This window comes from Cibotium barometz, chromosome 5, assembly GCF_041138505.1.
Source record: "Cibotium barometz isolate CiBa-2024 chromosome 5, ASM4113850v1, whole genome shotgun sequence".
Taxonomy (NCBI): domain Eukaryota; kingdom Viridiplantae; phylum Streptophyta; class Polypodiopsida; order Cyatheales; family Cibotiaceae; genus Cibotium; species Cibotium barometz.
In genome coordinates this window covers 45,560,358-45,572,601 of record NC_141050.1, presented here as the reverse complement: position 1 = coordinate 45,572,601, position 12,244 = coordinate 45,560,358, and the positions used below count along the sequence as shown (strand labels likewise).

Below are 12,244 nucleotides of genomic sequence, written 5' to 3'. Positions count from 1 at the left end.
ATCACATACTCAAGAGAGAAAACCTCCTAAGAAAGGAAAAGTGTCCCAATCTATTATTACTTCACATCCACACATCACTACCATATAAATGGATGCACCTTACACTTAATACATAAATTTCATATTGACATATTTAGACTAAATAAAAAGTACAAATGGTCTCTTACACTCAATATATCAACCATGTGATTGAGTATCGTAACATTAATAAATGTAAGCTTCAATGATAATGTCAAATTCTATGGTTTTAAATATACAAATTGTATGGTTTTAAACATGGTTAATTTTCAAAGATTATTAGTAAAGATAATTAGGTGAAGGTGAAATCTTTATGAGGCACATGAAAAGTTATAGCCACAAGTTTTGTGTAATAGTGTGACATATACGATGGAGTGCAAAAAGTGTATTAATGGACTGTGTGTGAGTGAATTCTCATGTATTAATGGACTATGTGAGTGAATTCTCACGTATTAATGAGCTATGTGTGAGTGAATTCTCAAACAAGCTTGTAGCTATGTATCACATGATTGATGAGTGTAAATTTGAGATGACATGTGGTTTTCATGTATAACAATAAAATGTACACACAACATAGTTACGGGACTATACACATCAAGCATAGATGAAACAACTGATCTAGCAAACGAACATGGTGCATGATGAAGAGGGTAACCTGATTCGAAAATTACTTTACCACACAAAAAAAAAACACTACTAGGATCTTACATACTTCACTGCCTTAATATGCATAGACACATGGATCCAAAGCCCAAATGTGTGCAAGGTGCATCTAGTTTGTTATAGTCAGAGAAGAGAGAGAGAGAGAGAGAGGAGAGAAGAGAAGAGCTGTATATAATGTATATATATATATATATATACATTGTATATAATGTGTGTGTATATATATATATATATATATATGTATGTATGTATGTATGTATGTATGTATGTATGTATACATTGTATATATGAATATATTTGTATGTGTGTGTGTGTGTGTGTGTGTGTAGATACATATATGTGTGTGTATATCGATACATATATGTGTGTGTGTATATATGTATGTATATATATGTGTGTATATCGATACATATATGTGTGTGTATATATGTATATATATGTGCATGTATGTGTGTGTGTGTGTGTGCGCGTGTCTTCTTTCTTCTATGTGATCTTTATGTGTGTGTGTGTGTGTGTGTATCAAGTTTGACGACCGTGAGTATGTACACAAAGATGAGAGAGATTACTAGGTCAAAGAAGGAGGAGGAAGTATAACCCCTCCGGTGGGTCTAGGTGTCTCTTAGATCTCCTATAAAGGAAGAGTTTCCGGAAGCTACCACACGGCAATAATTTGGAGGTTGAGGAAGCAATTTGTGGAGGTTAGAGAAGGAGTAGGTTCCTTTTACTCTACGAATTTGAGAGATATCAAGCTGAAAATTTTAGACATGCCAAGCACGGCTCACGCATCAGTTTTCCATAAAAGCTATGGAAAAAGGAAGTTGTTCCTCTAAGAAAAAGTAGAGCAGAGTCAAAGAGATCATGTTTCACCCACCATTAAAACAACCGCTTTTGGGTCCTCTCTATCCTTCCAGCGACATAGTGCCATGCCATGCCATGCCATGCTTTCTCCTCATGAGTCATGCCTCTTGAGGCTGAGAGTCTGTAGTACCACCACATGCACTGCCAAAACCCTTGAAAAATCCAAGGACATGATCATTCACTACCGCTGGTTTTTCTTCATGCAAGAAGTGCTGGACACCTTCGAGCACAACAATATCCTTGAGATTGGGCACATCGGCTCCCATCCCACCTCCATGTATGTATTCTTTAGCACCAGGAAAACCATACACAATATCTTTGTCTCCTACAATGAACAGTGTTGGTACCGTCACCTTGCTACCTGTCCATGGAGCCGTGAGTTCCCAGGACCTGCAACACCACATCACACTCCTCAATATCAGCGTAGTACGTTAACACCTAGCTAACCTTGGTGTGAAACAGTACTCTATATTTAAATACAGTATGAGGTGGCGTCGTCTCCTATATGCACACAAACACAAAGTCACTTATTATGATTCACAAGTGTGTGTGTGTGTGTGCGCGCGGCTCTTACAGGTCCAACGCCCTGTAGTAATTGAGGGGAGGAGTGAATCCATTTTTCTTGAAGGCAGTGACATAGAATGCAACATCATCCTCTGATATCCAGTCTGGAAGAGGCAGCTCCTCAGTACTTCCCTCCCAAAGCTCCAAGTTTTGAGACAGTGGAGAGCAAAACAATTTCTTGAAAAACAGCTCTAAGGACATTCTTGCGATCATTGCCTCTACTTTTCCTGGCTCCTGGGACAGTAGCGATCAAATTTATGACCACCAAGGAACTAATATACATTGATCAATGGGATTAAACCCTAGTTTAAAAAATAATTACTTACAGATGCGGCGTCCAGTGGGGTACAAAAAGCAACACTAGATGTTAAACCCACCAAGATGGAACATTGCTTTTTTTTTTTAAAATTAAAGGTTTTACTTAGGCTGCCAATGAACCTATAATCTTCGCATACTTATCCGTCTTGTTACAACTCACACCTTGTGTGATGAGAAAGGCATTCTATTCTAGTAGGTATCAGCAGCTTGGGCGGCAAAGGCCCCATGATAAGCTTCAATTGTTAACTCTTACTTTCAAGCTAATAAACAGCTGTTAGTACCTGAAATTTGCACATATAATGTTCTTCTCCATACGTGGACCTTAAATTTTGCACAAGGCTGCCCGCAGGGTGCCGTGGAAGGAAATGGACACCAAGACTGGCAAGTGCAATAACTCTATCAGGGCGGAATAGGCATAGGTACCAGCCAATTATAGCACCCCAATCATGGGCAACCACAAATGCCTGCAATAAAATAATGAAGCATGTTGGAAGATTTCTTCCCAAAGCCTACGACGTAAACCCATGCTACTTCATGTATAATTCAGCTTCTCGATCCCAAGTACTAACATTTTTGGTGCATAGTACATAATATGGGCATATGCATGTCAACAAAGGGCCTTGGTTGCTTCTTCCATACCTTTTGGACTTGCAAGAAGTCGAGCAGGCCAATCAAATCACCCACGATATGCAAAAAAGTGTATTTTTCCACACCTTCTGGGGCCTGAGTATCACCATAACCACGCAAATCTGGAGCTATGGCATGATATCCTGCTCTGGCAAACGCACGCATCTGCTTGCGCCATGAGTACCAGCACTCAGGAAAACCATGAAGGAATAGCACCACTGGACCTGCACACGACAAATTCCACTAAAATGAATGCCACTCCAAATTCTTGCCGGAGAGATGGAGCACATCCATTCCCCGACGTCATGAGAGCAGCCAGGATGTGGAGATCTAGACACAGCTAGACCCATGTTTAGGCTTCTAATTAATTGTTGATGAATGAGAGATTAGATGGAATATACAAACCTGAGCCCATTTCTGCGATGTGCATGTTGATGCCGTTGGTGGTGATGGTTCGATGGCTCACACCCTCCATGGTGGTGATGTATTAGCAGCAGCTGCAGTTGAAACAGCCTACAAATTGTACTGCTGTAGGAGAAGCTTGGAGTGTGCAGGAAATACCGATGTAGGTTTAGTGTAGTTTAATTAGAGGTACATGTAATTTGAAGGTTTCGAGATTCTTGGGTGACAATTCCCGTGTGTCTAGGAAAGATACATTATTATTATTTTTGACCCATATATATATATATGTGTATATATATATATGTATATATATATGTATGTATTTATCAAAATGCTTTACACCTTATCATCATTACATCACCTAACTCATCACTCAAGCCCTATTTAGTAAAGTGCATATCAGATCCCATCTTTCGTTCTCAAATACAAAAGAAGATTTTTCCCAAGATATCTGATATCCAAGCTAGATGCTCGCTTCAACCATGGCCGCTAATTGAATTGAAGCTCATGTAAGCTCACCAGTTTTAGGCAAATAAATAAAGAGCCTGGTCGCATGGGAACAACGAACCAGCCTTGAGAGCAGAGAGCGAGGTTGACAAGGTAGGTAGGTAGCAGGTCGCATGCTGCACCGTCATCCCCCGAACCCTGCTTTAAGGAAATAGCCAATCAAAACGTTACAAATTTAATGGGTTGCGGGCTTTCTCAAGAAGAAGCAGGTTGTAGGCTGCTTGTGGCTCCCAAGAAGCAGGTAAGGCTGTCGATGCCCTGATCACAATGTGAGTGTGAGTCTTCCGCTTCTTGTCTTCTTGTGCAACTGATATATATCTTTTCTAAGTTCTTAATATAAAAGCCATTTCCTTGGAAAGAAAGAAAGAAAAAAAGGTGAGGGTGTACGTTGCTGCAATAATTTTAGACATATTTTACGATGGAAGGAAAAATAATCTTTAAAGATTAAAGCTCAAGAACAGACTTTGTAAAGAGATGAGAGACATGTTATAGGTCTCCGATTCCCCCTTTGGCATTAAAACTAATCACAACTTCTTTCTATTTCTTAACAGCATTCTCATGCTGACAAAGCAAGTCCAAGCTAGAGGTGAAAGTTCGAAAGCTGGTTGCTGGCAGGATTAACCGTGGAGAAAGTGAAGAAAAGTGCTGAAGTCTTCTAACTCCAAAACTAGGGCAAGCATGTGTCAAGGCTTGGAAAAGGAATCCTTCAGCAGGCTTCATTATGGTTGTCATCTGGCTTAGTTCACTGAATAAACCAGAGGGGGGACACATGATGGAGTACACCTTTTCATACATGTCATTTGCTTTGTATATAGGTGGTTCATCCCCAGTCCACTGGTTCTATGCTATTCTTAGCAATCCCTTTCTTGTACAGATATGTATATTCAACTTTGAGAGCTTTTGGATTGTAGCTAAAGCCACCTATTGGCTTAGCTATTTTATGGGTCCCCCCATGGACTACCCTCATGGGACGTTGTAAATTCCTCCTCTCTTAATATATTCTTGTTCTGTGGAAAAAAAATGACAAATAATAAATAAGATTCAATGCAGTATAAGAAGAAAGAGTACGCTGAAACTTGAGAAGGCCCCGTCGTCATCACGACGACGACGACAAGCCCGTCTTTGGTAAAAGCGCCATGTAGGGTTTATTTGTTTTTTACTGTTCAGTTATAGGTCAATAAGTGACGTTTCCAAGCTACAAACAGCCTTCAAAAATTAGTTACTCTATCATGAACTTTTACAGCCTGTACAGATTACACATCTTTTATTATTGGCATCAACATACATAGTTAATGTAACTAAAAATGGTAAAAAGACTTCTACTATAAAAGAAATTTGCATTGCAAACTTTTGTGTATAGGTAGAATGCGCGAACAAAACATAAATCCTTGACTTCTTTCGGGCCATGAAATAAAGTCCATGGACTTTTAACTCCATTTACTCAAAACTCATCATCAGGAAGGCATAAACAAGAAAGATTCAAAGCATGATTTTCTCAAGGCATTCCACACAAAATTAAACATCATAGATCTTGTGTAATACCTCATCTTGCAAAAGATTGATCCCCATGCATCTTTCATAGTTAATCCCTCACAATTTAAATACAAAGTGGTAGCAAACACTACAACAAACAAAGAGTAGAGCCACGTGAAGAGTCGTTAAAATTTCAAAGGATCTAAAAATGGAAAAAAAAACATTCATGTGGCTATATGTGCAGCTACCAGGCACGCGGCTATAGCCACGCAAATAACCACTCTTATAGTCGGGATTACATAGCCAGGCTTATAGTTGTGCACATAGCCAGGCTTATAGCAGCATGTATCATGCATATAGCTGCAACTATATCCGCTTACTGTCTGAAAACAAACAGGGATAGAATGGATGGGATATGTGGGGACATGTCAGAATGGGTGAGATATGTGGGGACACATGTCCCCACATGTCACCCATTCTATCCCCGTTTTTTTAATCACATAATTTAAACTTTTTTTAAGACAACACTTTAAAACATTAAAAAAACACATGAAACACATAAAAATTTTACAAAACAACAATGTCATGGTTTTTATTACTTACAAATTATATACGAAGTTACAAAATACATAAAGTGTTGACATCCCAAAAACGAATAAAGATGAAGGAACTAATTAAATTAATTCATTGTGGTGCATCTTCATATTCATATTCATCTTCATCTTTGCTCGCATGTTCATCACATACACCACCACCTTCATCATCAATGTCACTTTAGCATCCTTTTCTTCCTGCGTTAAATAGTGATACAATGCAAATATGTTATCCACAACAGGCAAAACAAGTTGGGTGATAGGTAAAAATCAAGTTTAGAATCTCACCAAGTTTCCATGCCAAGCTTGTTGGATATCTGTTTTAGTGTGAATCAGATGACTCCACGGCTTTTGAGTCACTCCGAAGTGTCCTCTTTGTTGTGGTGCTTGCGGTACCTATTCTCCCCAACGTTGGGGGTCAATCTATTAACATTTCCTACATTAAATTTCAACATGCATGAGATATGAAAATCATGATGCCACATGAAGTAAACTTAGTGAAAAATGACAAAGAAAAAACTTACAAATCATGCAAGCCATCCTACCTTTCCTCCAAATCCATACTTCATCATACCATACTTTAGCAGTAGCAGTTGACTCGTGTGCATCACCGTTTGTTAAGGGTGTTGAGTACCGTCCCTTGTTTCCTTCTTCCCCTTCTTCCAATCCTTAATGGTGCAGTTAGCAGGCATTTATTTTTCCTCTTTCGTGTACCTCCTTGCACGAGACCTCCTATTATTAAGGATCTTTATAATACAATTTCTTGCCTAGTGAAGGCCAGGGATTTCATTAACGTCTTCACAATTTCGTGATCACGTTAACAAAACCTATTGTTAACATATTAAAACTTGTGATCACATTGTATATTCACATGACCTGAGAAATGACCTGCCGGAACCCACTATTCCAGTAACACCTCCGGGCTTCTATCATTCCCGGCGGGCCCGCCGGGATATAGAGTTTTCCCGGCGGGCCCGCCTAGAATGATAGAAGCCCGGCGGGCCCGCCGGGAAAAACAAAAAACACCGGCGGGGTATTATTCTGTATATAAACACTGCCCGACACCCATCGTACAACTTTTGGGAAGATAGTCCTTGTTTTGGGGGCGTGATATCTCTCCTCAAAGTACTTGTAGAGCTCTCGAGTTGCTAGAAGTGTCCTCTTGGGAAGAACGTCCTTATTTTAGGGGCTGTCGTCTTTTCTTGTAGGCACTCCTAAGGCTATTGGGCCACTCGTCCTTAGTTCTTTGAACTGGGGGCAGGGTGTGGTTCGTAGCTAATACTTGCGGAGATTTAGGGACAAATTTGGAGTCATTCAGCTTTGCATTTGAGCCACGTACGTAATCTACCTCATTCTGCTTTATGAATGGTTTGATGGAGCCAAGAGTCCTGCTTAGGGGCTTGTATTGGTTCTTGATACTTGATATAGTTTAGAGTAGACAAGGGTCTATTGTCCTATACTAGAGTATTGGGCAAGCATAGATCTTTGATTTTTTTTTTGTGAATGTTAGAGAAGGTCTATTGTCATATACTAGAGTATTGGGCAAGCATAGATCTTTGATTGTGTAAAGTATCCTTAATTGGGTACAAAAGGCATCCTTCATTGGGGGTGCAATGTGCATGATAGTTTCGAAGTAGTTTTGTAGTAAGACCTTACAAGATAGTTTGAAATAGTTTTGTGTTATGTGACGATCTTTTGTATTTGTCAAGATAGTTTCGAAGTACTTTGTCTGCAGATGTATGTTTTGTTATACGTGAGTGATTTGTTGTTTTTTCATTTGTGTATTCATTGTTATATGCTTGGTTGAATAGGTTATTTGTTGAGATGGAGGACAATGTTGGATCCAGTGATACCTCCAATAGAGTCCAAATTTCAAATAGCAGGAAAAAAAAGGCACCTGGGATAGAGTGGCAATATGCAATTAACGTTGGTGATCGATTCATAGATTGGGAGTGTAAGCTATGCCATGCAGTAAAATCAGGTGGGGCGCCTCGACTAAGAGAACACTTTTTAGGCAGACCGAAGAAAAAGTCATGTACCCACCCCTCTGCACCTATAGTGGCCAAACGCATAAGAGAAGAAATTCAAAAGAAAGATTCAAGAAAACATGAAACTCCTACCGTTAATGTATCAAGGCAGCAAGAACACTGTTGTTCTAATCATCAAACTCCCGCTACATCGCCTACTTGTACCCCGAACGGCAATATGCAGCCAGAAAGTAATCTACCCAGTGCATCTTCTTGCAAGCAAAACTTTGACGTAGGAAATATACCCATGCGTCAAACTTCATTGCAAGAAAGCCTACGTCAAGGTCGACTCGATGATGCACAACTCGTCCTTGCTGAAGCGATTTACTTTTCTGGAAGTGCTATGATGATGGTGGACAGTGAGCATTGGAAGAGAGCATGGAAGAAAATTGGTGAGTTTGGACCAGGGTTTTCACCGCCTACGTACCATGCTATGCGAAATGATCTATTAGAGAAATGTTATGCGCAGGTAAAAGAACGTGTACAAAGAATAATTCTTAGCAATATAGAGCTTTCTGGATGTAGTATAGTAAGTGATGGATGGTCTAATGTGCAAAGAAAACCATTAATTAATGTAATGGTTATTTCACCTAGAGGTGAGACTTTCATCCGTGCCGTGGATTCAGCTGGTTCAATCAAAACTGGGGCTTACATTGCTCAAGTCATTAGCTCTGTGAGATAGAGGAAGTGGGTGCCAAAAATGTAGTCCAAGTCGTCATGGACAATGCAAAAAATTGTAAAAATGCATCCAGAATCCTACAGCGACAATATCCACATATTTTTCCGGTAGGCTGTAATACTCATAGTTTGAATCTTGTATTAAAAGATTGGTATAAATCTGATGATACCAAATGGTTTGCCTCAATCGTCGACACTGCTCGCCAGCTTGTGAAATTCATGCTCAAGAGACAGAGAGTTTTGGATATGTTTCGACCTCGCATGTCAGTTATGTTAAAGCTTCCAGCGGAGACTAGGTTTTGCACTCACTTTTACACTTTTGAGTCTCTTCTTAGAAATAAAGATGCAGTTTGTGAAACATTTACATGCATGGCATTTCATGACTGGGAGAACACTCAACTTGAAAAAGTGAAAGAGAAAATCAAAGTCTTGAAGGCAGCGCTTACGAGAAGAAGTTGGTGGAACAGTGTGATGGATGCATACCATGTAATGATGCCTGTTATGTATGCTGTACGAAGCCTTGATCAAAGAGCGCCTAATCTCGGAAAAGCATGGATGCAATGGTGGACTGTCCAGCGGAGTTTGGAGTGTCCTGAGAAATTAGAGCATTCAGTGGTGGAAAAGCAATGGCGTGTACCATTCTCTAGTAGACAAAGAAAAGTTCTGTTGAAGTACTTTCATGCTAGATGGATTGGAGCGCATTCACCACTGCACAGTGCTGCTTACATGTTAGATCCTGAATATTGGAATATGGATTTGATGTCCAACGTTGAGGTGGTGCAAGATTTTTATAAAGTGGTAAACACTTTCTATAATAATGATGATGATCGTGTACAGTGCATAAAGGAGATGACCTCATTTCGGTTGAAAGAGGGTTTATTTTCCAACTCCCTTGTTCAACAAATGGCTAAAGAGCAACCTGCATGGAAGTGGTGGATGATGAATGGTGGTGAGCATTATGCTTTATTGCGCAACCTTGCGATGAAGGTTCTAAGTCAGTGCTCTTCAAACTCAGGCTCAGAAAGAAACTGGAGCATGTATAAATATATTCATAGTACTATTCGCAATCGACTTCTTGCAGATCGAGCAGATAAACTTGTTTACATGTACTGCAATGAAAAGATCTTGCGAGACATCGAAAGCGAAGAGTATGAAGAAGATATGCCCAGATGGATGTACAATTGTGAAGATGTAGTAGACGAGAACTTTGATGTTGGACGTACGTTGTGCACCACCCTTGAGATAGAAGACAATTTAGACATTGACTTAGATGAGCTTAATTTAGCAGACGAGAGAGTAAACGGTGAAAGAATTTTGGAGCAAGATACTGACATAGAGGAAGAAGTCACTTCATTAATTTAATAAAAAGTACTTGTACAAATGATTATATTTGGAGAAATTATCAATACAAAAGTAGAATTTGTTTTTCTTAGCTCTCATCTTGAAATAAATTACGAATTGCACTAGGAGTTGCATCTAAAGGTCCTGGTGGTTTATATTCGCTAGCCATGCCGAACACTGTATAAATACCTTGATTTATTGGGACATTGCACAATGCACATGTGGAAGTATTTTGCATTTGTCTCACTAAACATATTAAGTGGTAGTAGTGTCCACATGGTAGTATATACTGGCCGCTCCACCCATCGAATACTTTGTAACATACAGGACATTGGGGGGTGGAGGAACTTGTAGCCTCAGCAGAAACTCCCACAAGATCAGGATGTATCAAAAAATGAGAGATGTGGTTTCCTTGTCGCACAGGAGCAATACGTGAAGAGATGCTCTGCACGTCTTGGCTGATCTTTGTTAGCTGCTCTTGAATTCCTCTATTGGCCGGGGGAGGAGTTGACGCTTGAGTTAATCGGTCAGCTTCTTTCTCCTTCTCTGCTAGCTGTGCCCCTAAGCTTTCTTTGACCTGGTTTAACTCCAGTCCGGCGCCCTCCACCATGAGAGCAAGTTCTTCTCTTGTGAATGTAACTGTCTCTTCACGTATGTCGTGGGTGTTGACAGTGGCCTCTCTGGAGGCGAAGTCCACTGGAGTTTCCAGTATAAAGTGAGCATATAGCATTTTAGCAAAATACAGTGGAGCGTCGGCGTTATGGAGAGGACGGCCGTACACCTCCAAGAAAATGCACTCGGCATTAGTTTTGATATCATTGTGAGTGCAACGAGAAATCTTCCATCTTCCCTTCTTTATCTCGCCATCTGGACATGGCCATATTGTCTTTATCATCTCTGTGGTTACCCGTTTGTTTATGTCTTTCCATTGGGCATAAGTTGGATTTGTCCATTTCGATAATCTGCACGCTGTTCTTGTAGCTTCGCGGGCTGTCAGGCCATGTGCAAGGGCCTTCATTCTCTCGTATGCCTTCTTGGCTAACTCCTGATGCTCGTTCGCTTACGCCTGCTCCATATCTGCATGAACGTAAACGACTTTAGGATTTTAATGAACTGTAAAGATCAACGTAAGATAAATTGACCATTGCTCTCAAAATCTTGAAGTCAAACACAACGAGAGGAGATATGTATTGCAAAGACTCGATGAGAAATATCCACTTGACTCCAAAAACACTTCAAACAATGCTCGCACATCAAATTTTGAAGAGAAAACATAAACTTAAACACCAGAAGAGGAGAGAGATATTGCAAAGACTCAATGAAGAGAGAAACAAAATTTTGAAACATTGGACACATCAAATTTTGAAGAGAGAAACAAAATTTTGAAACATTGGACACATCAAATTTTCAAATTCCTGAAACTTCATCTCTTGATACTGTATCATTACAAAGTCGGGGTGAATGCCACCGATAGCTCTACAAGAGGACGTTGTGCCCTCGTAGGGTCAGTATTTAATGACCTAAAAAATTCAACTACTTGCAAAATTGATTTTCGCTCATCGCGATTAGGCAGAAACATCCAATTTTTGACTCTATGAATAATAGTATCCATGGTAACTTTGTCATGGGAACTATTATCCATCCACAACTCTTGCACTTTCTTCCAAAAGTCATATAAAGTTTGTAATAAATATCCCAAGGCAAAAACATCAGATGCAGGAGTGTATGCATCTGCCAAAAATGGATCATAAAGCTCTGGGGCTATCCACGGCCGTTTATTTCGCTCTCTGTCTGCGTAGGAGACTGCCTGTGCCACCTTCTCCGGGTTCTTGTCTGCTTCAAAAACAAAATTGAGAGACATCCGTTTTTTGGGCGCTCTCAGCAGCAACCCCCAATCGATAATACCTATGCGTGGCTTTAGCTCTTTTGTATAATCCAACACTACATTAAAAGGATGTAGGTCGGTATGTACAATACCTGCCATATGTGCTGCCGCTACACCTTCCACCATGGCATGCATAATATGTGGCATGTTTATTACTACCTCTTTTATTTTTGAAAGTTCTAGATGACCTAAAGGGATATTATCAGGCGGGGGTTGTCTCCATCCTCGATCCAAATGAAAAATGGCTCTGGTGAACTCACTGAATCTGAAGGGAACCTTCAGAAGAGTAT

At 40.0% G+C, this 12,244-nt stretch overlaps 1 protein-coding gene across 1 annotated transcript; it reads right to left on the bottom strand.

The window, feature by feature from the left end:
- Positions 1 to 1,320: 1,320 nt before the first annotated feature.
- On the bottom strand, positions 1,321 to 3,604 carry LOC147638554 (epoxide hydrolase 2-like). Its single transcript, XM_086795968.1, has 5 exons — positions 3,454 to 3,604; positions 3,061 to 3,272; positions 2,703 to 2,885; positions 2,114 to 2,337; positions 1,321 to 1,929 (listed from the first exon to the last, which is right to left on the bottom strand). Exons 1-5 carry the CDS (start codon positions 3,521 to 3,523, stop codon positions 1,638 to 1,640), a joined length of 981 nt encoding a protein of 326 aa, XP_086652094.1. The 5' UTR covers positions 3,524 to 3,604; the 3' UTR covers positions 1,321 to 1,637.
- Between the last annotated feature and the right edge of the window lie 8,640 nt (positions 3,605 to 12,244).

Excerpts from the sequence above, each read along its gene's own strand:
- LOC147638554 (XM_086795968.1), bottom strand. The coding sequence starts at position 3,523 with ATGGAGGGTGTGAGCCATCGAACCATCACCACCAACGGCATCAACATG. Across the intron at positions 3,273-3,453 it reads CATCGCAGAAATGGGCTCAG|GTCCAGTGGTGCTATTCCTT; the intron begins GTTTGTATATTC and ends TGTCGTGTGCAG. Across the intron at positions 1,930-2,113 it reads TACTACAGGGCGTTGGACCT|GTCCTGGGAACTCACGGCTC; the intron begins GTAAGAGCCGCG and ends GTGGTGTTGCAG.